This window comes from Carcharodon carcharias, chromosome 16, assembly GCF_017639515.1.
Source record: "Carcharodon carcharias isolate sCarCar2 chromosome 16, sCarCar2.pri, whole genome shotgun sequence".
Taxonomy (NCBI): Eukaryota; Metazoa; Chordata; class Chondrichthyes; order Lamniformes; family Lamnidae; genus Carcharodon; species Carcharodon carcharias.
In genome coordinates, this window is record NC_054482.1 from 102,647,076 (window position 1) to 102,675,043 (window position 27,968).

General features: G+C 39.2%; 1 protein-coding gene across 5 annotated transcripts in view; it reads right to left on the reverse strand.

Annotated features, from left to right (window-relative positions):
- The window catches only part of cdc7 (cell division cycle 7 homolog (S. cerevisiae)), a 47,757-nt gene that overhangs the window by 12,518 nt on the left and 7,271 nt on the right, over window positions 1-27,968 (reverse strand). Inside the window, exons 2-12 of one of the 5 annotated variants that reach the window (XM_041208656.1) lie at window positions 27,371-27,412; window positions 22,594-22,711; window positions 21,741-21,835; window positions 19,169-19,255; window positions 16,495-16,630; window positions 12,406-12,499; window positions 12,149-12,291; window positions 11,339-11,573; window positions 7,950-8,036; window positions 5,780-5,958; window positions 1,285-1,367 (exon numbers count right to left, since the gene is read on the reverse strand). In XM_041208656.1, coding sequence (XP_041064590.1) covers window positions 1,285-1,367; window positions 5,780-5,958; window positions 7,950-8,036; window positions 11,339-11,573; window positions 12,149-12,291; window positions 12,406-12,499; window positions 16,495-16,630; window positions 19,169-19,244 — 1,033 coding nt within the window. In that variant the 5' untranslated portion in view covers window positions 19,245-19,255; window positions 21,741-21,835; window positions 22,594-22,711; window positions 27,371-27,412. Of the gene's footprint in view, window positions 1-1,284; window positions 1,368-5,779; window positions 5,959-7,949; window positions 8,037-11,338; window positions 11,574-12,148; window positions 12,292-12,405; window positions 12,500-16,494; window positions 16,631-19,168; window positions 19,256-21,740; window positions 21,836-22,593; window positions 22,712-27,370; window positions 27,413-27,968 lie in introns of those variants that run through there. The other 4 variants (XM_041208652.1, XM_041208657.1, XM_041208653.1 and 1 more) reach the window with 4 other exon arrangements.

Here is a 27,968-nt window from a genome sequence, read left to right on the forward strand (position 1 = left end):
TAAGAACTCTGAAAGGAATCATCAGGACAGATTTTACTGCTTGTAGTGGTTTTAGGAAACCTGTGTAAAACTAATGGAAGTGCCTGGGGCGGTTAGTACTCCATGGGATGGGAAATGCGAACCCATTGGAAGCTGGGAGTAACTATGAACTGTTTGCTGAGGACTCCCAACTCCATGGAGTGTGTGATATGTGAAAAGTATAAAAGGGAAACGTTCCTTTGTGTAGTTTAAGGTATAAGGTGCCCACAAAAAATGGTGTTTAGTCAATAGTACTTTTGGTCATTTGTTACAATAAAAATCCTAAAACGTGAAATCTTGTTGTGCCATCCTTTTCAACTATTAACTGGAAGTTCAAATTTCTTCTTAAACATCATTGGTCTCTACAGGATTGTAACAATATTTTGATATGTTTGTTGTGCTTTTTGCTGTACAATAATCTAATTGTTATTTCTGTTAATTTTATTATTCAGCTCCAAGACCTTTTAAAAATTCGTACAAAAATAAAACTCAATGCAAATAGTTGAAGAATTCAAAAACATCATAAGTATATATCATCCCTATGTAAGTGAACATTTAGATGAACTAGCCTCAGAAATTTGCCAGTCCACTGTTGAAGGTAGCCTGAGGAGGCTCACTGCTTATTGTCTATTCCTGTTTAAAAGTCTCAGCTTAAGACTTGCTGCCCATCTCCAGCACCAAGAATAGACCTGGGAACCTACAGCTCAAGGCAAAAACGTGATACATCTTCATTCTCCTCCATAACAAAATGCACTGGAATACCAATCCACCTTTCTGATGCCCCTGGTGCGGGGCATTTTGGAAGATGACTAAATAAGGCTATAGTGAGTCCAGGGGTTTCATTAGAAACACATAGCAAGAGAATGTAGTCATGTATTTTAACATAGATGGATCCTTTGAATTCATGAACTGACCATCTGTGTATAAAATCCAGATTTCAGGAAAGGCTAGGAATATCTTCTACCCAGTTCTTTGAGAACCTGAGTGCCAGCAATTAGACTCAAAGAGGATGCTGAACCTTGTTTAGCTCAACACCTGGCCAAAGTTACAACCCCCAATAGATCATCTCAGTTGGTCCATTCAAGACAGTGAATTCAGCACACTAGGTCGCCACAATTGCTTTATGACCTGCACACAAGAAATATATTTTCTCCAGATGTAGAAAGTCTTTTCTTAAAGAAAGCTTTAAGAGTAACCTCCAGAACATTGTACAAGTTTGATTTCCACTTCATAAGCCAAACAAAAATTGCTTTAACCCTTCTGTACCTGAAGTCTGATGTGGGCACTTCATTAAGACTTCTGGTGCTCTGAATCCTGGAGTACCTGCTCTTGGGGCAACTTGCTGGCGTCTAATGATAAAGATGTTATCTCATTACATGTAAACAATCACCAATGAAACAAATGAGACATATTGGCAATCATTTCCGTTCAACATATAAATCAAATAGGTCTCATACAACTCAGATTTGTCATTTAAATTTCTGATTTTCTTGTGCTACTTTAGTCAGACTGCCTTGCTTGTACTTTCATATTTTTTAATTTTAAAGGCATCCTGGGACTACAGCCAGCAGCCGTTCATCTAGACTTGTTAAACACAATAGAAAATGCAAGGGACACAAGGTGACACAGAACTAGTGTAGAGATACAGCAACAAAAGGAGGTCCTCGAGATGCTGCTTCACTCAGAATCTTGCAGAGGATGGACTGCACAGCTGGTTGACAATTCTACATTCATCCAGTAAAGGAATACTACAGACAGCCTAGACAGAAAATCTCCCTCTCACTCTTGGATTCAGTGCAGTCCAAAAGCATACAAGTCAGAGAAATTAAATTACTTAAGCTATTTAAGATGGATATTGCCATGCTATCTTTTATGTAGAGAATAACTTCTGAACATTTAAATTGATAGCACAAATCAATGGTATGAGGTGCGAGTTGGCTATGGTGGATTGGGAAACGTTACTTAAAGGGATGACAGTGGATAGGCAATGGCAAACATTCAAAGGGTGCAGGGGTGAACTGCAAAAATTGTTTATTCCTGTCTGGCACAAAAGTAAAACAGGAAAGGTGGCCAAACTATGGCTTACAAGGGAAATTAAAGATAGTATTAGATCCAAGGAAGAGGCATACAAATTGGCTAAAAAAAAGACCTGAGGATTGGGAGCACTTTAGAATTCAGCAAAGGAGGACCAAGGGATTGATTAAGAAGGGTAAGCTTGCAGGGAACATAAAAACTGACTGTAAAAGTTTCTATAGGTATGTGAAGAGAAAGAGATTTGTGAATACAAATGTAGGTCCCTTACAGTCACAAACAGGGGAATTTTTAATGGGGAACAAAGAAATGGCTGACGAACTAAATACATACTTTGGCTCATTCACTAGAGCTTAATGCCCATCCTCAAGATTCATTCAAGATCATTGACTTGCATCCCCTAAACTGGGTAAGCATAAGACACATTGCTTTCCTTGTGGATAGGATAACACTTGGTGTGGGACAGTAAAGCTTCACATGCCAGGAAAAAATTGTTAGTTCTTTGAATAAGGATCTTTATTTTGAGAACAGGGTCATCTATCCTATTGGGCATGGATTTTCAATTATATTTTGAAAGAAATTGTGAACTTTCTTGCATCTGATCTTTTTTTAGATGATTGAGTTGCTACATTTTAATGGAAGATTTGGAATCTGATTTTGAATTTCAGATGGCTTTTCAGTAAATATCATGTTCATCTATTGGCATGGGCATTTAACTCCATGACTGGTATGTGTCATAGCAGAACTGAAGCTACTCCACAAAAATGTTCAAGCATAAAGTCAATCTGAATTTACCACATGTGCACACCCACCAAGAATCAGACAAAAACATGAAAGGGTGCTTTGCGTGTTATAAAGGAAAATGACACTAAGCCACTTAGGAGATGCTAGGGCAGATGACCACAAACTTGGTCAAAGAGGTGAGTTTTAAGAAGCATCTTTTAAAAGAGGAAAGAGGCAGAGAAGTTTATGGAGGGAATTCCAGAGCTTACAGCCTTGGTAGCTGAAGGCACATTGACCAATCAAGAGGTTAGAATTAGAGAAATACAGATATCTGAAGACTTTGAGGATGGAAATGATAGAGATCGAGAGGGTCAAGAGATTTGAAAACAAGGATGAGAATTTTTTTTAAAAAGGCATTACTTTACAAGGAGCCATTATAGGTCAGCAGGCATAGGAGTGATGAATGAATGGGACTTTGTACTTGTTAGGACATGGGCAGTTTTGGATGACCTCATGTTTACGAATGTGAAAGACTTGCCAGAATGTGGAAGTCAAGGCAAGAGGAGGAGGGTTCAGCAGCAGATGAGCTGTGGTAGGGGTCAGGCAATGTTAGAGATGGAAATAGTCTTAGTGATGGTGTGGATATGTGGTTGGAAGCTCTTTTCAGGATCAAGTACAAGGCCATGATTGTGAACATTCTAGTTCAGCATCAGACAGTTGCCAGGGAGAGAGATGGAGTTTATAGCAGGGATAGAAGGCAATGTCTTCAGTCATCCCAATATTTAATTGGAGGAAATTTCTGATTGTCCACTTCTGGATTTCAGACCAAGAAGTCTGATAATTTAGTGAAGGAATCAAGAGAGGCAGTGTTGCAGTAGAGCTGGATTCCAGCAAGGGGCAACATGTAGATGAGAAAAAGCAGGGTGCCAAAGATTGATCCTTGGAGGACACTACAGATAATGGTGCAGGAAAAGGAACAGAAGCCATTTTGCAGGTGGTTCTCTGGCTATGATTAGATAGGTAAGAATGGAACCAAGTGAACATGGGCCCACTTAGCTGGGCAACGGTGGAGAGGCATTGGAGGAGGATGATGTGGTCAACCTTGTCGAAGGCTGCAGACAATGCAAGAAGGGTGAGGAAGGATAATTTCCTTTTGTCACAGTGACTTGGAAGCCATTTGTGACTTTGAAAAGAGCTCTGGCGGGGGTGGAGGGGACTTGATTGGATGGATTCAAATCTAGAGTTCCAGGGAAGGTGGGCATGGGTTTGGAAGACGACAACACATTCAAGGATTTGGAGAAGGGAGGTTGGAGAAGGGGCAGTATTTTCCAAAGTGGGTGGGGTTAAGGGGTGGCAATGGCAGATTTGCAGGAGAAGGACAGTACCTGAAGAGAATTAACAATATCAGGTAACATGGGGACCAGGAGGGGAAGCTGAGTAGTCAGCAGTTTGGTGGGAATGGGGTTGAGGGAACAGGAGTTGAGTCTCATGGACACAATTAGCTTGGAGAGGGTATAGGAAAGGTGGTGGGTGGACAGGACAGAAATGAGAAAACAATACAAGTTCAAGGCTAGGGCAGAGGGAGGGCTATCTGGCCTGGCCATCAAGTGGAAGGGATGGAAGTGGCAGAGGCAGCTGATCGGATGGTTTAATCTTAGTGACAAATAACTCATGAGCTCCTCCCATTTCGTGGGAGCATTCATCATCAACTTCTAACAACACATGCTGTTTGTATTAATTCAGATAGTTTCATTCGCACTTCTATTCAACTTTTTGGTAATTTATTTGCTAGAGAAGGGAACTCTCTCCTACTCCAGGCAGCCAGAGTTAACACAAACAACCCAAAGTCAGGGACAGACTGGATAAATGCAGACTGTGCTTCAGAATAACTTCACGAACTTCATCAATGGCATTTTCCAATTCCCAAATCAGCCAGTCTGTGGCCTGAGTGACGTTGGTAATTTAGTGCTGACTAGGTGCAGTTTTGGGCAGCGGCTTTAGGCCCTTAAGGCTCTGGACCGACTTAAACCAGCTTGTTTCATGCAAGAATCTTACATCCAACAAAACTAGAGTCTTTCATCCCATCAGTCTGATTGGATTTAGTTATAACTCAGCACATTTATAGAGTGGCTTAATACAGAACAACATCTCAGTTGCTTCATATGTACAATCAGACAAAAATGGATGCCAAGCCAAAGCAGATGTTAGGAGAGATGACCATAAGAGGAAGAGAACAGACAGAAAGTGCACACATGCACGAGATTGGGGAGAGACAGCGATTTGATGGGGGAGACACAGATAACAATGACTTATGGAGTAAATTCCAGAGCCTGAGTTCTAGATACAACCACTATTGCTGGACTGATTAAAGATGGGGATGCATAAGGGACTACGTTTGGAGGAGTGCAGAGATCTTACAGGGTTGCAGGACTGGAGAATGCTAGAGATAGAGAAGGGTGAGGCCATGGAAATATTTGTGAACAAGCATGAAAATTTTAAAACTGAGGGACTGCCAGCAGTGTCTAACCAGTTCATTGTGGGGTTGAGTCCACAACACACAACTGCCTAGAATCAGTACCAAGCTGCACGTCATAAAGATAGTAAGATCATAAAGTGGGGAAACCATCCCACTGGTGTGTCATTGGCATCAAAGGCTGACATCAAAGTACGCTGATAAAAAAAAAGAGGGAAGCTTAATATGAATCTAGCCCCTACTCTACCAGAGCTGAAAACACTTGATTCAAGTGCTAGGCACAAGTTTCTGCCCTTATCATGCACTGCTTCCCAAACATGCAAGTCTCAATGCATAATCGTACAATTTATTAATCTTTTCCTTTATATTTATTTTATATTTATACAATTTATATTTCTTTTCCTTAAAAATCTAAAGAATTTGATTTTTTTTGAATTATAATGTAAATGAACACCTAAGAGCTTTAACAAAATAACGTATTTAAAAATCTTATGTTTCTTCACAAAGTTCAGTTCCTTAAATTGTTCACTGTACCTTGAGAGACAAACACTGCAAATCCTATCTGTCATGTAACAATCACAAGTCAGGTCTGATGGACAGATGGCAGGCCTCCGGCCTAAACCACTTGTCGTACCCTTTGATGATGTTATCTTACGTTTTGCCACTATTATTTTTCTGGATGTTATATCTGCATTCTTTGCAGGTTTCACCAACTGCAAAATAAAAAAAAAAACAACTTCAGAAAAAATGTGACCAATTTGCAGATGCAACAAACATCTAAATCAATGTCTGACATAGCAGGCCAATCTGTCCACATGCTACAGTAAGCGATGGTTTTGCACCTATGCTTGAGTAGTTCTTGTATCTCTTGGCCGTTTTCATCAAACCATTCGTAGCGTTTTCAGGTCGACACACCAAGGACCACAGGTGCTCGTTATAATGGACTTTACGGTCAACCAACCACCATGGGTACACTGTAGCTCTTGGTTACTGGAGGTTGGTTGCAAGGTCATGACTGAAAAAGGGTTGCTTTTGGGTTGTCCTCAAAGCATCCCTGAAAAAAAATCAACATCCCCACTGATTCATGGGAGTCCCTGGCTTGTGATCGACCAAAATGGAGGTTTATTCAGGAAGGATCCGAACACAGCTAGAGTCTTTGTTGGCAGCATGCAGATGCAAAGTCGTGGTGTCAGAGAGAGCACACAAACCTCCAAACACCTCACCTACCTGACCCTTCAAGCACCACCTGCCCTGCATGTGCCAGAGTGCACAGATTTGTACATTGGACTTATCAGCCATCTCAGAACTCATCAAACTGGAGTGGAAGCAAGTCGTCCGAGGCTGATGGACTGTCTAAGTGCTATGCTAAATATAGTGCCTATATTAAAACTAATATGAAAGTTAACATTCTATGGAGATGCAATATTAAACTTCCAGTTATTTGCAACTATTTAAAGATAGTTATTTCAAATTTATTTAATTAAAATTTTATTTTACACACATTCCACTATTTTATAGCGTTTTATGAATCTAGTATGGATTCACATTATGAGAGCAAAGAATGAAGTACTATAAACCACTGAGTCATTATGCTGGCTTGATTTATTTGATTCATGAAATATATTGCGTTCTTGCTTGTATTAGCTCGTGTGGAAACGTAAGCACAATTTTACTACGGTCAGACGAGTGCAAATTGGGCACATTGGAGAAAACTCTAGGCCATGATGCCTTAAATGTTTTCTGACTGTTTGGGACAGTCTTGATAGGATAGCTGCTTTTTTCCCCCATCTGTCTTTTCAAATGTTCTCATACACATATGTAAATGAACCAAGAGAACAACAATCACATTATCTGCTATTAATTAGAATTGAAACATTTAGAAGATGTACTACTAATTGAATTCAATAGGGTTATACCCATTTAAAAAATTAGACTTGTCATATAAATGCTTTTATTTATGTACAAACATATTTATATTGATGTATACATATTTGCTGCCTAGCATGGGGCTATATCAAAAGTATAAAGAGAAAGAAAACCAGTCACTACTGGCTCTTTATTCTGACTTTGATAACCTGGTTTATCCCTAATGGCAGAGACAGGTAGTTACAAAAAAACCCTTTCCTTTGCCATTAGCTTTCACCTGACCCAAGAATGTGACTATTTAGGCCACTTGTCTAAAGGGAGAACTTCAGCCATATCCTTAAAATAGATAAGCTACATTAATCATAACTCTAACACTATGCACCATAACCATGCTCCAAACCTCACGTTACCCCTGTGCAGCGCAATGGAAGATCATCTAATAACAACTAAAAAGTTTAAAGTTGTTGTAACAGTCACAGGAAAACTTAAAAATGCCACAGGCAACGTTGCAGGAATTAATTCTATTGTGACCGATTCCAGATGGATGAAGATTTAGTTGCTGTGGTGAATTAAGAGACTGCAGCAGTAAAAAAAATGCATGAGATTTAAATCCAAAAATGTTACCATCAGTTGGGTGACTTTTTGCTATCAAAAATGATATGTAGAGAAAAAAATCAGGTGTAAAGCTACATAAAACACCTATGTCACTGAGGTCACAAACAAAAAAGTGACCTCAGCTAATGAAATTGCTGCATGGTGGTGATCCCAAGATGTGTACAACTGTAAATATCAACTGTGTGTGCAATGGGTTAATAACTCCCTGCTGTGGTCTTCTTACCTTACTACTCGTACTTTCAAGAACTCCAGTGCTACGAACATTCAAATTTCTTTCCCCAAATACAGAACGTGGAACTAATGAATCTCCCTACAATAAAAATTTTAAAAACTATTTGAGTGCTCTGTCAGATATGACATGTAAAATGACATATATACAAACCAAATCATATCCTCTTATTGGAAATATTAATACCTCAAAATAAGATAAAGTCTTCAATACCATTAAACTATGTATTGTGTTAAGCCAATTCACAGCGCCCTATTAGTACCTGAAACTACACAGCACAGGAGGAGGCCATTCCACCCATTGTATCTGTGCAGGTTCTGTAAAAGAACTGTCCGATTAGGCCCAACACCCCTTCTGCAAATGATTGCCTTCCACCAATGTATACAATCAATTTCCTTTTCAATGTAACTGTTCAACCTGCTTCCACCACCCTTTCAGGAATGCATTTCCGATCATAAAAACTCACTGTAAAAACTATTTTCATCTTCCTCTGCCTCTTCCGCCAATTATATAAAATCTGTGTCCTCTGGTTGTCAAATCTCCTTCCAGTAGAGGCAATTTCTCTTCATTCACTTTAATAAAACCCTTTATAATCCTTAACACAAAGTGTTGCAAACTTATAACTTCCTTACTATAAACAAAACAAACCCATTTAAAATCAAATAGCAAACTGATTCTAAATAATGTAATCACAAACCAATCATGACAAGATCTGAGTTATATGCAGCAGTGATAATTGTTGATAAAGATGGGATGGAGAAGAAGAGAGTGGGACTACCAATCCTCAATGCAGCTCAGAGATTCCAATCAAATTGGAGTTGGGAAACAATACAGATTTTTCAATTTACAGGTGATTTTAAACTGGAAGGGAGAAGTCAAAAAATCATTAAAACTGATAAAATGCTCAGAGCAACAACAAGTGTAAAGTACTACACAGATGGGAGGAGGAGTTGAATGAGCTAAGGATGACAAGAAAGAGAACTTGGGGGAAAATCTTCTCCCCTGTCCGGTGGTGGTGGGGGGTTGTGCGGGAGCTGGTGTGCGCACAGCAGATGGCCACCTGTGATCAGCTGCGCGCCGCCATTTTATGTGGGTGGGCTATGCACACGCATGCGGAAGAGCACAGAAATCTCCGAGGCACAGAGCTGCCTCAGGGAGATTTAACTTAAGTTTAAAAAAATTTACTAAAGGCAAAAAAAATTTTTTAGGACATGTCCCCTCATGTGAAACTGTGACATGAGCTGGGAAATGTCTATGAATTTTATTTAAAATTTTTTCAAACCTTTAAAAACCTTCATGAAACCTCATCCCACTCGTGGATGAGGTTCCATGAAAAATTTGAAGCTTGGCTGGGCTCTTCGCCTGCCCGCCAACCTTAAGGTTGGACGGGCAGCTCAGTTTATTGATTTAATTGATAGTTAACTGGCCTCAATAGGCCTTTGGCAGTTTGGCGGGTGGTGCGTGGTGACATTGGGACCCTTGCCTCACGTTGCCGCGTGTCATTTTATGCCTCGGTGAGCGGGCCCCGCCCCCACTCGCCGAGCCGAAGATTCTGCCCTTGGTCTTTTAGCAGACTGCAGCGATCTGGTACAACCACATTTGAAAACAGAGTCATAGTTTCTACAACTGAGCTATGAGGCCTGGAAAGAATAGAAATGAGCCATCAGGCCATTCCTTAGTATCAGAGTGTTATAAGAAAAGACTTGAGGAACCCGAATTTTACAGTTTTCAAAGGTGGTGATTGAAAGGAGACTGTGCCAAAGTGGAGGTTTGTAACTCACTAAACGGTATAGAAAGGATAAATACGGAACATTCTGTCAAGCTGTCATGTAAGTGGCTGATAGTCCGGCTTCAAATTTCCACATGTGGGCCCAATGTTAGGAAATTTTCCTTCATGCAAGTAATGATTAAAAATTTGAAATGGAACTCTGGTAAGGAAGTAAAGGCAAAAACATTGCAGTATTTAAGACAGTCAAATGCTGTCACAATAACTCTTTTGTAGACACCCAAGCAACAAGGAGAAGCTGCAGAAGCTGCAATTGTTTACCCTGAAGAGAAGATTCAGGCATTCTAAGTATTCAAGATTCTAAAGGGTATGCATCAACAAGATAAGCCTCGATATATTTAACGGATACAGATTCTAAATTCAAGGCTACATATTTTTGTCGAAGAGGATCATATCATCATAAGAAATAGGAACAGGAGTAGGTCATTCAGCCTGCTCTACCATTTGACAAGATCCTAACTGATCTGATTGCGGCCTTAACTCCACTTTCCTGCCTGTTCACCATAACTTTCAACTCCTTTGTCAATCAAAAATCTAACTCAGCTTTTAATATATTCAATGATCCAGCCTCCACTGATCTCCATGGAAGAGAATTCCAAAGATTAATGACCCTCGGAGAAGAAATTCATCCTCATCTCCATCTTAAATGGGAGCCCCTTTATTCTGAAACAGTGCTCCCCAGTTCTAGATTCTCCCATGAAAGGATACATCCTCCCAGAATCTACCCCAGAATCTTACATTTCAATAAGGTCACCTCTCATTCTTCAATGAGTATAGGCCCAACCTGCTCAACATTTCCTCATAAGGCAACTCCTTCATCTCAGAAATCAGCCTAATTAACCTTTCCTTAACTGCTTCCAACGCAAGTACATCCATCCTTAAGCAAGGAGACAAAACTCTGCACAGCACTCCAGGTGGAAAGGCAGTTTAGATTTAACTACTTTACACCAAGTATGGTGAATGCATGAAATGGAGCACCAAAGTAAGACCATAAGGGCTGATTTTTGAGCGATACAGTATAGCTAAAGAAAAGCTGATAGAGAGAAGTATGAGAAAATTGCTCTAGATATGGGACTGTACAGAAGGTCTTTTCCAATCCTATACGTTACCAAGTTCCTGTATTTTGGTCTCTCATGGAATCAAGGGATATGGAGAGCAGGCAGGAAAGTGGAGTTAAGGCAAAACAACAGCCTTGATCATATTGAATGGCAAAGCAGACTCAAGGGGGCATATGGTCTACTCCTATTTCTTGTACTCTATTATGACCTTAGGTTCCTACATGCACGAGGTGTTAAGGCAAGTCAAATGGCCATCTTCATCCATATTTATCTTGCATTGGGAAGTAGTTGTGACTGCAAGTTGAATTATCTTCAAGGCTTAAAGCAGTTACACTTCTTAACAGCAGTTAATGAGCACTCCAACATTTCTATATTAGATTACCAACAGTGTTAAAAGTAGCCTGCCAGCAATATCCTTTAAACAAAAGACTGAAGAAATTTTACACACCATAATTGAATCTGCCAGCATTGTTATTTTCCTTCATGTTTCTAATACAAACTATTACAAAGATAAATGTGAAAGTAAGGTAAGACAGAACCTTTCCATGTTTAGCTTGAGAAAGGGGCCAGGGCCTTTTAATGGGCTGTTTGCCAGCAAGGTATTGAGCCAAAGGTTTATTCATTGTTGCGGCGTTAGGAACCTTATTTCCGGAGCTCGTCATTGGTTTATTCTTTGAGCAACTTCCCTGTTGGTCCTCGGTCTTTACAACTTTAAGGAGTTCTATTTTAGTGTCAGGTGTACCCTGGGCTAAACCAAAGTCCACTAATGCATACCTGTAATATAATGAAAACAACAGGAATTAGGAAATTCTTAAAATCAACTCTCCTCTTGGCCAAAGTGATGGCACACCAATACTTGTTTAACTGAAGTGCTAAATTAACTATGTTTGTTGAGGAAGCTGGAATTTCATTCATGAGCATTCAGCTGTCATTCAGCTGTATTCATTGTTTCAGCCGAATAAAACAGGCGTGTAAAAGTTGTTACCTGACAATATATAAAACTGCAATAAGTTTAAAAACCCCATTAAGCATTAAGACGCAAACATTTGAATAATAAAAATAAAACCACAAGCACTATGACAAACGTTTTATAAAATAAAGGTTTCTAGTTTTATAAAGTACTTATTTGTTGTAGCTGTGCATTGTAATACGGCACAGTATCCAATTGCTTTTTAGGATTGCTCTAGGATCAAAACAGACCAAAATTCACTTCCATTAGCACATACTTTTAACAAAATAGCTAACAGAAGCAAATGGCATGAAATTATACTACGTGTATCTTTTCCTTAGCCAAATTATATGCTTTAATTACATCATAACATAGGCATTATGTTATACATAATACATACTTTTTCAGACGCCCATTGTACAGGAAGTTGCTTGGCTTGATGTCACGATGAATGATGCCAAAGTGGTGAATGCGTCTCAAGGCTTTTAGTAAGTTATACATATACTCCCGTACATCTTCCAACTTCATAGAGCTCAGAAGATCCTGAAAAAGAACTTATTTCATTTAAAATAAAATCATTCCCGGAACAGTTTCCTATTTTAAGTTAATTCTGGATATTGTGGTATCAAGTTTAATTTGAATTAAAAATAAACTTACCAAAAAGGACTCGTGTTCTAGATATGGCATGACAATAACCACATGATCATCCTTCCTTAAGCAGTACTTAACTCCCATTACATTGTCGTGACCCCTGGAATAAATATAAATAACACAGGAAGTCCATTTTACCATAAAATTAAATAATATTGTGCAATAACTTATTTATTGCATGCGTTTATTATTTAACAGCGGGAGTCAAAATTTGGCAATATACAATAAGCAATACCTGTATTTACAGGGCAAAGGAAGATCCACTAATTCTTTTGATTTTAAAATACCAATATTTCTGAATACTTAAATTCAATAGTAATGTGCTGCTCAATATAAATTGACTTAAAAAAAAAATATTTTAAAACCATCAAGGGCATACTGCATTAACTGCATGTTGCATTTACAAAGCCTCTTACACCAGATTTCACTTGTTAAATACTTCATAATGATAGCACAACTCACAAGAAACACAATAATAAGGATACTAAGTCACCAAAAAATATCAAATAAAATACTCTTAAGGTTAGAATACTTGGGGTAAACACAAATTGATTTGGAGACGCAGATAAGTTTGAATGGACTAAATCAAACACTAATACTGAAGAAGTCAGCTACACAATGAGCTACAACAGAGTTAAGAAATAGTTTGTTATCGTTAAGGTCCAAAGTGTGCTAAATATTGAAAAATATTTCTGTGGGAACACAATATAAAATTACATGCACTTGTTCTATTATAATAATAAAAACTAAACAGTCATCTGTCATAATATCATATTCATAGAAAAGTACTTAATGTGACACAAAATAGCCATATAATCTAAATAAAAAAGCAGCCCTCCTCCTATCAGATAGGTTACCTCAGTACATCAAGGCAACCTCAGCAGCACATCTGCTCTAACTCACTCCAAGGTTTCTCATTAAGAATGACAACTTTGTTCCAGACACAAGATAAATTCTTATCAACAGAATCCGTATGTTCTGTCTAAATGTGCCATTGATTACAAATTAGAATCAGCAATGTTTGCATGAGAGTCTGGTAGATTTTTTTTTAAATTGAGGGCAGGCAGCTTAAGTGAAGGACAACTAGTCACATCTTTCACTCAGATCTGCCTCCAGCTTTAACACGTGTTTAACAGCAACAGAGTTGATTAAATAACGCTCAGACAAAAATAGAAGCTTTCTTTGATATCATTGGGGTCTGCAGCAGCACCATCAAATGACGAAGGGCAACTGTAGGGTTATTTTAACCAGATTATCAGAGGCCTCTTGATATTAATGCCAACATTTTAGATCATCACGTCCCAACACTACTATTCAACACTACAGTGCCTCCAAAATATTTTTTAAAATGTGACCGATAAATAGCCCAAAATAATTTTTAAGTAGAAGCAACCTTGTGGCGCCACCAAGTAGCAGGTGACTGGTTCACACTATCATGTCTCACAAGGGGCACTGACTGGAGAGCCACTTTTCCCACACATAGCAGCTGGTGTGTTGCAGGCATTTATAGAATTATGCTTTCCCATCTGAGGATATTGGGCAGCATGGCGGAGACCACCAAAAACGAGATATGGAGAATATATGGAATAAATAGAATAACATAGGTTGCATAGATCTTTTAAATCCAAATCCAAAAATCTTTTCTTTACTCTTTCATGGAATGTAGGCATCGCTGGCAAGGCCAGCATTTGTTGCCCATCCTTAATTGCCCTTGAACTCACCTTGCTAGGTTTCAGAGGGCAGTTAAGAGTCAACCACATTAAGCCGGATCGGGTAAGGATGGCAGATTTCCTTCCCTAAAAGACATTAGGGGAAGTTTTTACGACAATCAATGTTGAGTAATCGTGATCATTCCAGATTTATTTACCAAATATTTACCGCTGCACGGTGGGATTTGAACCCATGTTTCTGAGTTACTAGTCCAGTGTCATTACCACTAGGCTACCATCTCCCCACTAGCCAGGTATTACAAATAAAACCCTGTATACAACAAACCTAATTGCTAATATTTTAAAAAAACTATGGCTTGTTTTAAAGTTGCAAAGGATTTTATAAAGCAGGGATGGCCAAACTTTCTGAACCTTAAGAGCTGCATACGATAATCTCTCTAGACCCTCAAGAGCTGCAAGACCCAGATAACCTTTAGACACACTTTTATTACTATTGCACACACTCATGCTCCCTCTCTCTTCATTCAGCCCCCACTCACTCAAGCCCTCCCCACTCACTCACCCAAGCCTTCTCCCACATCCCCACTCACTCACCCATGCCCTCCTCCTACCTCGATTTCGCCATCTTGCTTGGATGTGGAAGAGCTAAAGTGGAGACAAGTGGTTGTCAGGGCCCAAATCCCTATTCTCAGCCTCCACCACTAACTGCCCATCCGCTACCATCAGCCTCCCACCCCAACCCCTGCTCTCAGCCTCTTACCAACACCCCCCACCCCTGCCACCCTCGGCCCCACACTCAAGCTGCACTTTATCTGTGAAGGATGAATTGTATGGTGCCCTCCCCTGATATAAAGCATAAATCAAAATTCAAGGATCAATACAAAAGCAAAATATTACAGATGCTGGAAATCTGAAATAAAAGCAAAATGTTGGAAATATTTAGCAGATCTTGCAAAAGGTGGAGAAAAAAAGAATGAATCTTTCAGGTCATGATCTGTACTGACGTAAATTATAATCACACAGAAAATTTTAAAAAAATCACTGGCAGACTTTGAATCCACCTTGACCTCTTATACAATGATGGAATGAAGACTTTAAACAGCACTTCAAAAATAAAATCCTATTTGAAGGCTACTCAGCAAAATTTTCTCTTCACTCTCCCTCTTTTCAGCCTATAACATACATCATTACCAAGTTGGCAGGGCTTTACCAGTGCCACTTAGTGGCAAGACCACATTAAATTATCCATTGAGAAGAGATCAAATGCTCTCTAGAGTCAGAGGACTGTAGCTGTCAATCTACATCTTGCCACATTATGGAGTAATACAGTGGAGGTCCAACGTATCCTGTGGTGTCTAAAACCACACAAAATTAAAATAGATTTAAAGGTTTTAAAGAGAGATTGGGTTCACATGATAGCCAAGTAAATGCACATTATGCGTCACTCAACAACAGACCAAAGGTGCTACCAGGATTAATTCCTTTGCCAGTGGTAAGTTGGCCGATCCCTGCTGCAGCACTTTGGTCAGTACAGTTCATCTTGTTGTCATCCCAAGGATATGGAGTGAAAGAGCAGCAGCCCAGAGTCCGTAGTCTCGGCTACTATTCAATGACCCATACGAAAAGATACATTATCCAAGTATTGGATTTGGCTTCAATAGTCAAATTCCCTCTTAGGATACACTATCCAAGACTATACAGCAAGAATGGCTAATCAGACAGAGTAGTGTTATTGAAATTGTACCCAAGTACAAATCGCCTCCCTCAAGAGGGCATGGAGGGGAATTAGGAGAAAAAGAAAAAATTCTCATCTTGTGATGTGACAATTTGTCAGTTTTGTTTCTAGTCTAGGACTCTATTTCTTGTAACAGGCAGCTTGATAACATACTTATAAAAAGGAGGAAAATTTGGGTTAGGACATAGTATCTTTACAGTAGATATTTGAAAATTTAGAACAAATCAAGTGTGCTTGTTTATAGTGAATGTAACTCAGATTGTAATATACTACTTCGCATTCCAAACATTTTTAAACTAACACAGCAGTTGAGAGCCACATACATGGAGCTTTAATGATAACTTTGTCAAATCTGCAGTCAAAACACTTTCTACAAGTGGGAAGCAGAGAACAGAATTGCACTAATGCAATCATTATATTTTCAATGAATCAACAAAGCAAAGGTACCTTAATATCTTTGTTTAAAATGTAACTGATGTTATGCACTTTCCATTTTACTGTTTTGTTTACATTCCTGTAAAAGCATATTATTGCTAATTAGATGCAAAGAATTAGGCAGACAGAGAACTTGTTAAGTGGCTGCTATTCAGAGAACTGACAGGCAAATGAAACTGTGTCATTAGCTTCTGCACATCATACAATAGCCGGTAGATGATGAAGTAACAGTAAAATATAGGTGTTGATACTGACCCAGCAACTGTCAGACATTGAAGTTCAGCAGCAATTCGCACTGGATGGCTCGTGGGAATTAGATGTTTAAGTGCAAACTTCTCCACTATTCCCGACTTCAACTGAGCAGTGGCCAAATAAACAGAACTGAATGTACCTGAGAAAGAACAGAAATAATAAAACTCAAAAAACAAAAACTGGAGGTTTTTCCTGAAATAACTACATCTTGTTGAATTACCCTGATATCATTTTTGCAATTAAACAATCAGATGCCTATAAGCGAAACACTCTAAATAAAATATAAAAGGTATTCAGAATTATATATAGCAGAAGCACTAGAAGTAACGTGCCACATATTTGAATGCCATAAAAACACAAAGAGTTCTTGAACAGTACAGTTTACAGTGCTTGGAGCCAAACGAGCTGGTTGTGTTTCAGCCTTCCAGAAATATATACAGCAAAAGCAGGTGGATTTTGATAAAAGCAGTCATTTCTACTCTGTATTAGTGCAAATCATATCATGAAGCCTACATTAAAAAAAAGATATTTGGAACATTCCTGAAATACCAAAGATCAAATATCTACTAGAAGGGCAAGACTATTCTATTTTTCTTTAATTAAAACTCTTGCTGTTAACTGATACTATCAGAAACTGTGTTCTGGCTTACAATCAAGTTTAAAGAAAACAAAAATTTAAAAAACTCCTTTTAGCGTATGATACTAGACCTGAAAACCAAAGCTCAGTAGCTGCTGCAGTCGCAACAAGGAGAAATTTACAGCAGCAACTGACAATATGCATCCCATTAGTAAAAGGAAGAAGGAACTTAAATTGATATAGCATCTTTCACAATCTCAGGAATCCTAAAGTGTTTTATGGACAATGAAGTATTTCGGAAGTATAGTCACTGTTGCAATGCATAAAATTGGACAGCCAATTTTGTAGACAGCAAGATCCTAAAATAAGCATGCAATAAAGGCCAGATAATACTTTAAATATAACATTGAGGAATAAAAATTGGTCTGGGCACCAGGGAAAACATCCAGAAAAACACAAAAGCAAAATGAATGTATAAATTGTTATTCTATAATATAAAGGAAGAAAAAATGAAGAAAGGAAGCAACTTGGATTTCTATGGTGCCTCAGAAGGCATTTTGAATCCAACAAAATACTTTATGGAGGACATTTAAGGTGGTTACACAGTCTTGGGTCTGGTAGATATTTATTAATCCTCCAGCTCTATCCACGAATCCAGGTAGCCTACACTATGATGCACTCACAAACAGAACAAAAACAGCTTTGTACTTTTATTACTGAACAGTCCGAGAATTTCAGAAACTAAGACAAGAGCTCAAGAGACCACAAACATTTCCACACTTTTATTCCAATGTGATGTCAGTAAAGTTTAAATTACTTCTGGTTTTTCATCTTATTTTTCTAAAGAGACAAAATACAATTTAAAAAATGTATTTTGGCATCCTTCTACAACAAAAAAAAGCTTCTGTAAATGAATTTTGAACATTAAAAAAATCTCTGAACCCACAATGACCATCAATTCACGTGTTCTACAGCTGAAGTGCTTGGTTGTAATTTTAACCACTTAAACCACATATTCTCTGCATTAAGGAGGAAGAGGAACAAAAAATGAAGGAACCTCTTTTGCAAGGGGGAAGAGAAAAAGGCTTTGAAAATAAGAACAAAAGGTAGCAAGCTCAGTGGTTAATGAAGAGATAGTAGGCCTCCAATAGTTGAACAAAGCAAGTAGAAAGCAAACAGCAATCTATACTGAGATGGTGGGATATGCCCTGAAGATGATTTTCTACATAACATGGAACAAGGCTACCCAGAGAGTTGCTGGCCAGGATGACAATCTTGAAATTGCAGGGACACATACAGCCACTGGAGCTTGCTGATGACTTGCAGAGGACATTCCAGTGGGAAAGCACTAGGACCACAGAGTTCTGGGCTAGCTAAATTTTATAAAGTGTGGAAACCAGTGAAGAAACCATAGAAGTTGGAGGCAATGCTAAGGATTCCACAGTGGTAGGAGCGAGGTCACAGCTTAACTGAGCAATGTTTTGGGGTAGGAGTTTGCAGTTTGGGTGACCTTTGGTAAAATTGTTTACAATGCAAGTTTGAGAAAATATTAGTCCGGAAATGATACACCCACACTGCACGTCATCAGTATTGCAATAGAAGGCTCTTGCCTGACTGTCATATGCTTTACAGGAACAATTATTGGGCAGGAAGAAAAGAAAGCACCAGTATATTTAGATATTGACTCTAAGTTTTAAAAAAGTTAATGATGATTTATGGCCTGAAAAGAAATCTCACTATGAATGCATCTGCTCTGCTTATGATACACTGCCAAAAATGCATGTTGAAATTCTATTAAATTATCTATTCTAAAGTATGACATGATATATTAAAGAATCATGCGACGCAGGTCTGTTTTTCGATATGCTTGCCAGAATCCAATAAATCAGCCCATAACTCTTCAACTAAAATCCTGATGTAGACTTACATCACAAGTGATCTCTGAAACAGTTCCCATAAAAGGCTTGGTAAGGAGCTAAACAGAAGAGTATTTGCATTGTGGCATGCCAGAGAGCAATATCAAAAGATATAAAGATCAAGATCAAAAAGTGAGGGAGTTTATTGTTTATAAGTATTTGCAATTAAAATGTTTAAACTTACCTTCACCAATTTTATCCTCGATGAAAAAAAGTTTGGATAGCTGAGGCACTACTGCATAGAGTCTGTCAATATCCATTTTAATCTCCGCTACAAAAAAAGCAATTAAATTGTCATTGCAATATTCTTTAATATACTACCCTATGTAAGAAGTCTAAACATTTCACAATTTTTTCTTTAAATATTTGTTAGTCTGAAGCTTTTTCAGAATGGTTAAAAAGAAGCCCATTCGCAGACTTTACACAAAGCACTGTCTTCTGATTCCGTGACAGTAAGAAGACCAGCTGCCCTGAAGACAGTTCAGTGACATGTATCAACATCACTGAATGTATGGTAAATTGGAATATCAGTGCAGTTAAAAAGGCAATGCATTCATTTCACACAACAGTCTGACCAAATTCAGCCAACTTTCCTAGATGAATCCAAAGGACAGGCAGGACTATGACAAGCAATTATACACTTCGGCTAGCAGATGTTAACTGCCACCTGTGCAACAAGACTGCTCACTTCTACCACCCACTTACTACTTCCTAGGTTCCTCAGGTATGCATGATCATAGAACCATAGAATGATTACAGCACAGAATCAGGATGTGTTAACTTTCAGTTAGAAAGTCAAAGCAGTCTAGACTCCAGGTTGTAAAACTGTTAATCCGAAAGGTGCTGTAATTTTCCACATTTATCAAGAGGGGACAATCACATTGATCAATCTAGCATCCTATCAAGGAGTTCACCAATATTATCCAATGGCAACATGAGATTAAACTATTGTTCAGGAACAGGTTCAAACTCACGAATATCTGCTTGTAATCCAACATTCCCAACCAAAGATAATGGCAGCAATTTTCATCTGTGTACCGCCCATTCATGCTTGTACAGGATATGGGAAAAGACAGGTTTTTAAAAATTCATTTGTGGGATAGGAGCGTCAATGCTAGGCCAGCATTTATCACGCATCCCCAACTGTCACAGAAAGTGGTGAGTCGCCTTCCTGAAAAGCTTCAGTCCGGTGAAGATACACCCACACTTCTATTAAGAGAGGGAGTTCCAGGATTTTGACCCAGTAACAATGAAGGAATGGCGATACAGCTCCAAGTCAGGATGGAATGTGGCTTAGAAGGGAACTTGCAGGTGGTGGTGCTCCCATGCTGCCCTTATCCTTCTAGGTGGTAGGGGTCAGAAGTTTGGAAAGGACTGTTGGTAAGTTGCTGCAATGCATCTTGTAGATGATGCACACTGCTGCCACTGTGCATCAGCAGTGGAGGATGTGAATGCTTAAGGTGGTGGATGGGGTGCTGATTAAGTGGACTGCCTTGTTCTGCATAGTGTCAAGCTTCTTGAGTGTTGTTGGAGCTGCACTCATCCAGGCTAGTGGTATTCCATCACACTCCTGACTTGTGCTTTGTAGATGGCAGACAGGCTTTGAGAAGTCAGGAGGTGAGTTACACACCGCAGAAGAAAGTAGTGGAAAAGGTTGGTGGGGCTGAATAGCTTACTGCTGTTCCTATGTCTTAAATTGGAATAAGGTGGCACAATTTTTTAAAAATCTCCAACTCTTTGGTAGCCCAACCGTGTTGCGAGCTGGCCTTGAACTAGGCAGTCAGCACTGCTGCCGGTAACAGCTGAAAACCTTTATCAATTTTGAAATTAGGGCCTTACACTGATTGTAGGATGCTAATGCTCTCTGTACCAATGGGCAGAGCATACACAGCACAATGTAGAGGCACATGCAGCTTAAGCAGCAATTCTTAAAGAGGCCACTGCAACTCATTTAAAATAGCAAATAATTACATCAACATCACCACCTGCCCAACCCCACCACACCCTGCCATTGCCTTCCCATCCTTTAACTCTGCCTCAGCTCTTTGGCAGACCCATCACAAAATGTGCTCAAGTCAATTCAAGCAATCAGCTAGTAGTGGGATAGTTTAACCTAGCTTACAATCAATGTGAATTGGTGAAACAATAATTGGCCCCACTGAGTTCATGTCTTATCAATAAAATGCTTTCAAAATTTAAAGTTGCTTTTCACCTCAACTGAAGACAACTTGATTCTATATGCACATACATTGTGTAAACCAACATGATGTGCTACATGCCAGCTTGAATGTGGCTGTAAGCAGCTAACTTGAGAATTAAAATGAAAATTATTTTCTTCATTGTTTCAGGCCATCATGTCAATGAGATTGAAGCATGATTTTATTTTTTATTCATTTGAGAGATACAGGCATCACTGGCAAGGCCATTTATTAGCCATCCCTAATTACCCTCGAGGTGGTGGTGGTGAGCTTCTTGAACATCTGCATAGTATCTACGTAGTCTGTGTGCTTAGGTACACCCAAAATGTTGTTGGGAAGGGAGTCTGAGGACTTGAACTAAGTTTGACCAAAGTGAAGGAATGGCAATATAGTTCCAAGTCAGGATGGCAAATGACCTGGATGTGAACTTGCAGGTGGTTGTTTTCCCATGCGTCGCCTGCCTTTGCCCTAGATATATTAGATAAGTAGCTCACTAATGCGTGGTTACCCAAACATAAACCAACACTCAATACTGTGAACAGTTTACAGATTACATACTTGCAAATGATTCTCAGGTTTTTCTTTGCATAACCTGTTCATCAGTTTTCAGATAATTAGTTTGGCGTTTACCTTTATATTCTTACAGTCACTATCTGTAGAACAAACAACATAAAAACAAACACAATACGAATTCCAAGTTTACAAGTTAGTGCTGTTTATGCTCTCTCTGCAGTTGATCTAAACAAGTACCACAGCCCTTGACAAAATATGCAGAAGCTTAAAAACTTTTGAAATAACTACACTGATGTAAAGTAAAAGTCTGGTGTGAAAAATAACATGTATACATTTTATCTGAGATGAACAGCATATGTTTTGTCTCAGGCAGAATGTAGCTCTAATAAGCCAAAATGTGCAGTGGTGTGCTAGCTGTGTTTTTTGCCTTCTTTTGGCAGATTGCAGGCTAGTTAACAGTGGTCAAAAACAGATAGTCATATATTTCAAGACATAAGCGAGCCCAACTCTGCTCGCAAGGAACTTTTCACCATTTCTCAGATTGGCTACTAGATGGAACAATTCAATTTATGAAGGCTCCTGCATTTAGTAGGAGACTCCTGGCATTTGACCCTGTAGTAACTTAGCCCTCACGGTCAAGGAGTGCTGACTGACCACTGATGACAGTCACCAGGTTGTCTGCATTCTTGCCCACTTAGTTGCTCTGGTTGTTAGCTGCACAAGATTGAGCACATCCAACAGGAAATTACTGTGATCTTTTTAGCTTTAAATGTTGCTCTGAAGTTCTGCACAACTCATAAACTGGCATTTTGCTTTAATGTAATTAATTTAATTTAAAAGCATCAGCATATCTTGAAAGAGAAACAAATGCATTCTTTCAATATTGCAACGAACTTACTTGAAAGTTTGTAACCACCTTCATTTTCTTTACCAGAATCATTCTTCATTTGATTATTTTGATTCAAATTGAAAACATCTTTTGACAAGTTTTCCAAAGCTGCCGTCATGGTATTTCCCTGTAAAAACACAGCATATCAACAATTAGAAACTAACATAACAATACAGAAACAAATTTCACAGGAGGGCGGAATTATTCTTTCAAAGCCCAGTAGAAACTTACAAATTTTCAGCACACAAGGAGGCCATTGGGCCCAATGCACATATCCTGTGTCGCTGAAAGAACAATTCAATTTGTCCCACTCCTCTCCTCCCACCCAGCTCTTTCCCTGGACAATTTAGATTTTCTATGGTAGTGTAGTTTGCCCTTGGTGCACATTTTGCAGAGAGTCTGGCTGGAAGTCATTTATTCTGCAGCATGGCGTGGACTTTTTATGCAGCTAGAATTATGTTACGGTGCCCAAGAGGAAAGTCTCATATAGCAGAGGAAGCTCAATATGGCATCAACTGCTGCCCTTTCCCCTCACTAATTAGTTTTTTTAAAAAAAGTGAGACTGGAAACAGCAGCAAGCCTAAATTTAAAGTGGTTAAAATTGTGTTGATTGTACTGAAGTCATTTTGATTTTTAGTATAATATTCTCAATCTTCCACAGGGAAGCTTTCTTTAATGGAAGGGAAATTAAAAAAGGTGCAAACTTTATGCACCACTGAATGGCATTAGTATTATGATCAGACCCAGTGGAATATCTAGCTCCCTACCAGATCATTGCAACTTCAACTCCCAAGACTGCTCATTACTTGTGTAATGTCTACCACGTATGAATGTGAATTTCAAATCAGTTCTTGCCAAGAGTTCCTTCGGACTGTTAAGCACTCCAGCTGGGTAGTATTGCTCAGCCTGTTATAAGTATATATTCAAAAGAGCTATTGAACTATGATCCCAATAATCCTGCACCTTCTTAGCAATGAAAACTGCGTGGCTCCACATAGTCCCCGAGGTATGATGAACGGGATAATAAAATAACTAAAATCAGATCTAAACTGCACTGATGGGATGAAATGGTATTGGTTAATCTCAACTCACTAATTAGTGCGCAGAAACCCACAACTCAAACCTACTCCTAATTTGGCAATCTTACTCAAGAGAAACCACAAGGTGACTGATGACTAAAATGGAAAATGTCACTCTGAGTTGAAGCCAAGGCATACTTTTGCAGCAAAGTAGAGAACGCTTTACTTTCTGTTATACCCAAACTGAGTGCTCAATGCCAACCAACACCACTTGCAAAAGTGGGAAAGGCTGGAAACAAACAGGTAAGTTAGCATCCAGAAGACAAAAGATTGATTAACACTTCAGGTGTAAACCAACTCTGACGATGGCCCACTATACCAACCCATCCTCTTTTTTTTTCAGATGCAGACTGACATGATGTGTGCAAGCAGAATTTGCTGCCTTTCTTACGGAATTCATGGTCTTTCCTTTTCATTCTCAGCTAGGTTTAGTATATCATCACCCCATTTGCCCTGCTACCAGAATGCATCTTTCCCAATCTAAACTTGATAGAAGACTTCCAGGGAAAAGACAAAGAAGAATGCTAATATTTCCCAAGAATATTTAGCCCTGTAAGTAAACAAAGAGGTTTTTGCAAATCTATATAACCCACTCAACTTTGTTTCTTGAGGGTTAGATGAGTCTCAGGGTAAATATATGTCTCAGTATTTTAAAAGAATGTCCATTTTTACAGCTATTCCTGTAAGGAATGCATAAAACCTTAAGACTTGCCCATCTCCCCAAAAAGAAAATTCCACTCATTTGACTGCAATACATGGGATGTCGACTCAAGGTATATACTCCAGCAAAAGCTATTCAATTTAGAAAGTACTTCCTCCATATGTGCTTCCCTCACCCCAGATACCAAACAGGCCCTCAATTGGACTCAAACACAGGCAGTTCTCTGGAATAACCTACATGATAGTCTTACAGTTTTATTGGTTACAGTTTCCATTAGAGTGGCTGGGAAATTTAATTGTATAGTTGAAGTTCAGTCAATGTGACATTAGCAGAGTAATCTAAAAGATACAGCAGGCGCATTTAACCAGGAAGTGTTATAAAAACAACAGGTTAACACATCCAAATTTTTGATATGTTCTAAAAATATTCAACTAGAAAAGTAATTGGCTGGCAAAGCCAACCATCAGGCAATTTCAATATCAGTTTATTCTAGTCCTCATTACAGAGGCTGAAATGAAATGAATTGAACCAGGAAAGCCCTAAAGTGAAAGCTATAATGTAGTTAAATTGTAGCCTTTTACCATCAAGTATCAGTATGAAACACTGAAATGGGGAGATGCAGCACAAAAATCAAAGTAAATCTCTCTTATTGCTGCCTCAATCTGTCGCAATGCCAACTTCAAAAAAGCAGTCCCTCCTGAGTGAATTTCACCTCTTGCACTGCCAGCATTTTGGACTCTGATCGAAATTGCCAATTAAGGACATCCTGACAGTGAAAGTGAAGGCTTATATCACACCCGCCTAAGCTGCATGCAAACCCAGACACAAACTGACTCTCAGTCACCTCATCGCTAATACTTTAGATTTTTAAAAAACATTATTTTCATTCCTCCTCTCCATTGGCAGTACTTTGTAGTGGTGCTTAGTAAGGAAGATGCTGACGAAATGTTGGCGGAAGGAGAAATGGTGCAGGTAATGGACAGGGTGAAAACTGATAGGCAGGATGTACCGAAAAGTCTTGCTATGCTTAAGAGTGGATAAGCCACCTGGTCCAGATGGTTTGCATCCCAGGTTGCTAAAGGAAGTGGGAGTGGTGATAGCAGAAGAGCTTGCCATAATCTCTTAATTTTCCTAGATACAGGGGAGGCATCAGAGGATTAGAGTGACAAATGTGACACCCTTATTTAAAAAAGGATGTAAGGACATATCTAGTAGCAACATGCTAATCAGTTTAACATCAGTGTTGAGTAAGGTTTTAGAAACAATAATATGACACTTATGGCAGAACCTGCTTCTCAGAGATTGATCTCTTCAGCCATCAATAATCAAGAGGGGGAGGGGGAAGTAAATCAACAAACACTTGGAGAGATTTGAGTTAATTTAAAGGTAGCCAGCATGGATTTGAAAAAGGCAGGTCATGCTTGACAAATCTAATGGAATTTTTTGATGTGGTAACAGAGAAGGTCGATGAAGGGAAAGCAATAGACTTTATCTATATGGACTTTAAGTATTTAACGAAGTACCACATAAAAGGCTGGTTAACAAAACTATGGCTCATGAAATAGAAGGATCAGTGTAGGTTTGGATAAAAAAATGGCTTAAGGACAGAAAATAGCAAGTTATAGTAAATGTTTTTTTTTCCAGACTGGAGGATAATGTGCTGTGGTGTTCCCAAGAGTCAGTGCTAGGACCACTGATTTTTTTGGATGTATATGGTGATACCAATCGAATGCAACAGGACACAGATAGGCTAGCAGAATGGACAGACAAGTGGCAGGAGTTTAAAACAGAGCAGTGCATGGTGATGCATATTTGGCAGAAAGGATAGAAAAAGGCAATACAGGCTAAACGGCATAATTCTAAAAACTGCAGGGACAAAGGGGCCTGGGGGGGTTCATGTGCATAGATCTTTGAAGGTGGCAGGACATATTGAGACAGCAGTTAGCAAAGCATATAGGATCTTGGGCTTCATAAAAGTAGAAGCATCGAGTACAAAAACAGAAAAGTTATGCTGAACCTATAAATAGCTCTGGTTAAGCCACAACTAGAGTACTGCATCCAGTTGTGGTCACCACATTTCAGGGTGAATGTAAGGGCCCTTGAGAGGATGCAGTTGAGATTTACCAAAATGGATCCAGGGATAGGGGATCTTAGCTACAAGGTTAGCTTGGAGAAGATTGGGTTGTTTCCCTGGAGCAAAGATGATGAAGGGGCGAGTTGATAAGAAGTGTATAAAGATTATAATAGGTTTAGATAAATTAGACAAAGAAATTATGCTCCATTGGTTGTTGGTATAAGGACTAGGGGGCACGGATTTAAGGCTTCGGGCGAGATGCAGGGGAAATGTAAGCAAGAACTGATTTACACAGTGAATGATAATGACTTGGAACACTCTATGAGGGTGGTGGAACAGAGACAACAAACGGCTTCAAAAGGAAATTAGACAGGCGTTTGAGGGAAATAAACCTGCACAGCTCAGGGATTGGGGGGGGGGGGGGGGGGGGGGGCGCTGACTGAATTGCTCTGGAAAGCAAGCATGGATTCTATGGGCCAAATAGCCTTCTGTGCCAAAGTGACTCCATGAGAACATATCACTCCCCAAGTGAGAAAGAGTACAGCTGACTTTCTTCCAAACAGTTACAAAGAGACAGGCCGTATGTTGCCTCTCCTGGCTGAGGATCTGGGTGAGACCCTTATTTCTGACAGTCTTGGCAAACAGGTCTGCGCTTGGGGAGCCAATGAAAAATACAGAGACTCAATTGCAACAAAGTTACATTTGCTAGTGCTGATTCAACACCCCTAGCATTACATTGCGATGCACGTATTGTTTAGTTTGTACATTGTGTCACCCAACCCATAGTTTGGAGCATAATGCAAAAATATATAGGGATAAATGGCCAAGCGATAGACCAATCCCATTTTCTTCTGGTGCAAAAGTTGAAATGCCCTCAAAGTCCTAATCACAGTAATTGTTGTGAACCAAAGCAAGATATAAAACAACCAAACAGCCTTCAAAGGGACAGCAGTGTAACAGTTCTTCACATACCTTGGGCAACGGTCCAAAGCCTCTAAACCCATGAGAAGTTTTCTGTCAGAGAAAAGAAAAACAAACAAAAATGTTGCACAACCTCAACACATGACTTTTGTCTTCCTATACCATCTCTTCATTTTGATTGGCAAAGAACTATGTTGGATGTGGGCCAAAGAAAAGAAAAAGGACTTCTTAAACAAGTTATTAAAAAAAATAAACTTGTCTTCATCTACTCTTTGTCAAAAGATGTTTTTAATCAAACACTAAATAAAACCCCTTGCGGCAGTGCAGCAATACAGGGCACCAGCATGCCTCTCTGCTTTTGTTTGGAGTGGTAGAGTGCTGGTTCAGCTCACATTGTTCTGAATAGTTTTTAATCCATCAGCACAAGCAAAAGGAAAGGGGAAGCTACAAGAGGGAGTAATGCAAAGGGGAGTTAATCTTTCCGATGATTGATCCATCATACTTTTCGCACACCTCTGAACAGCACTGGTACAGGGAGAAGCTTTAAATCATCAGAGAGCTAATGCAAAGGTAAAAAGCCTAAAAATGCATCACAGGAATTCCTTCTTCTGAAGGCAAGGGTCAGAGAGGCATAAATTGGTATCCGTAG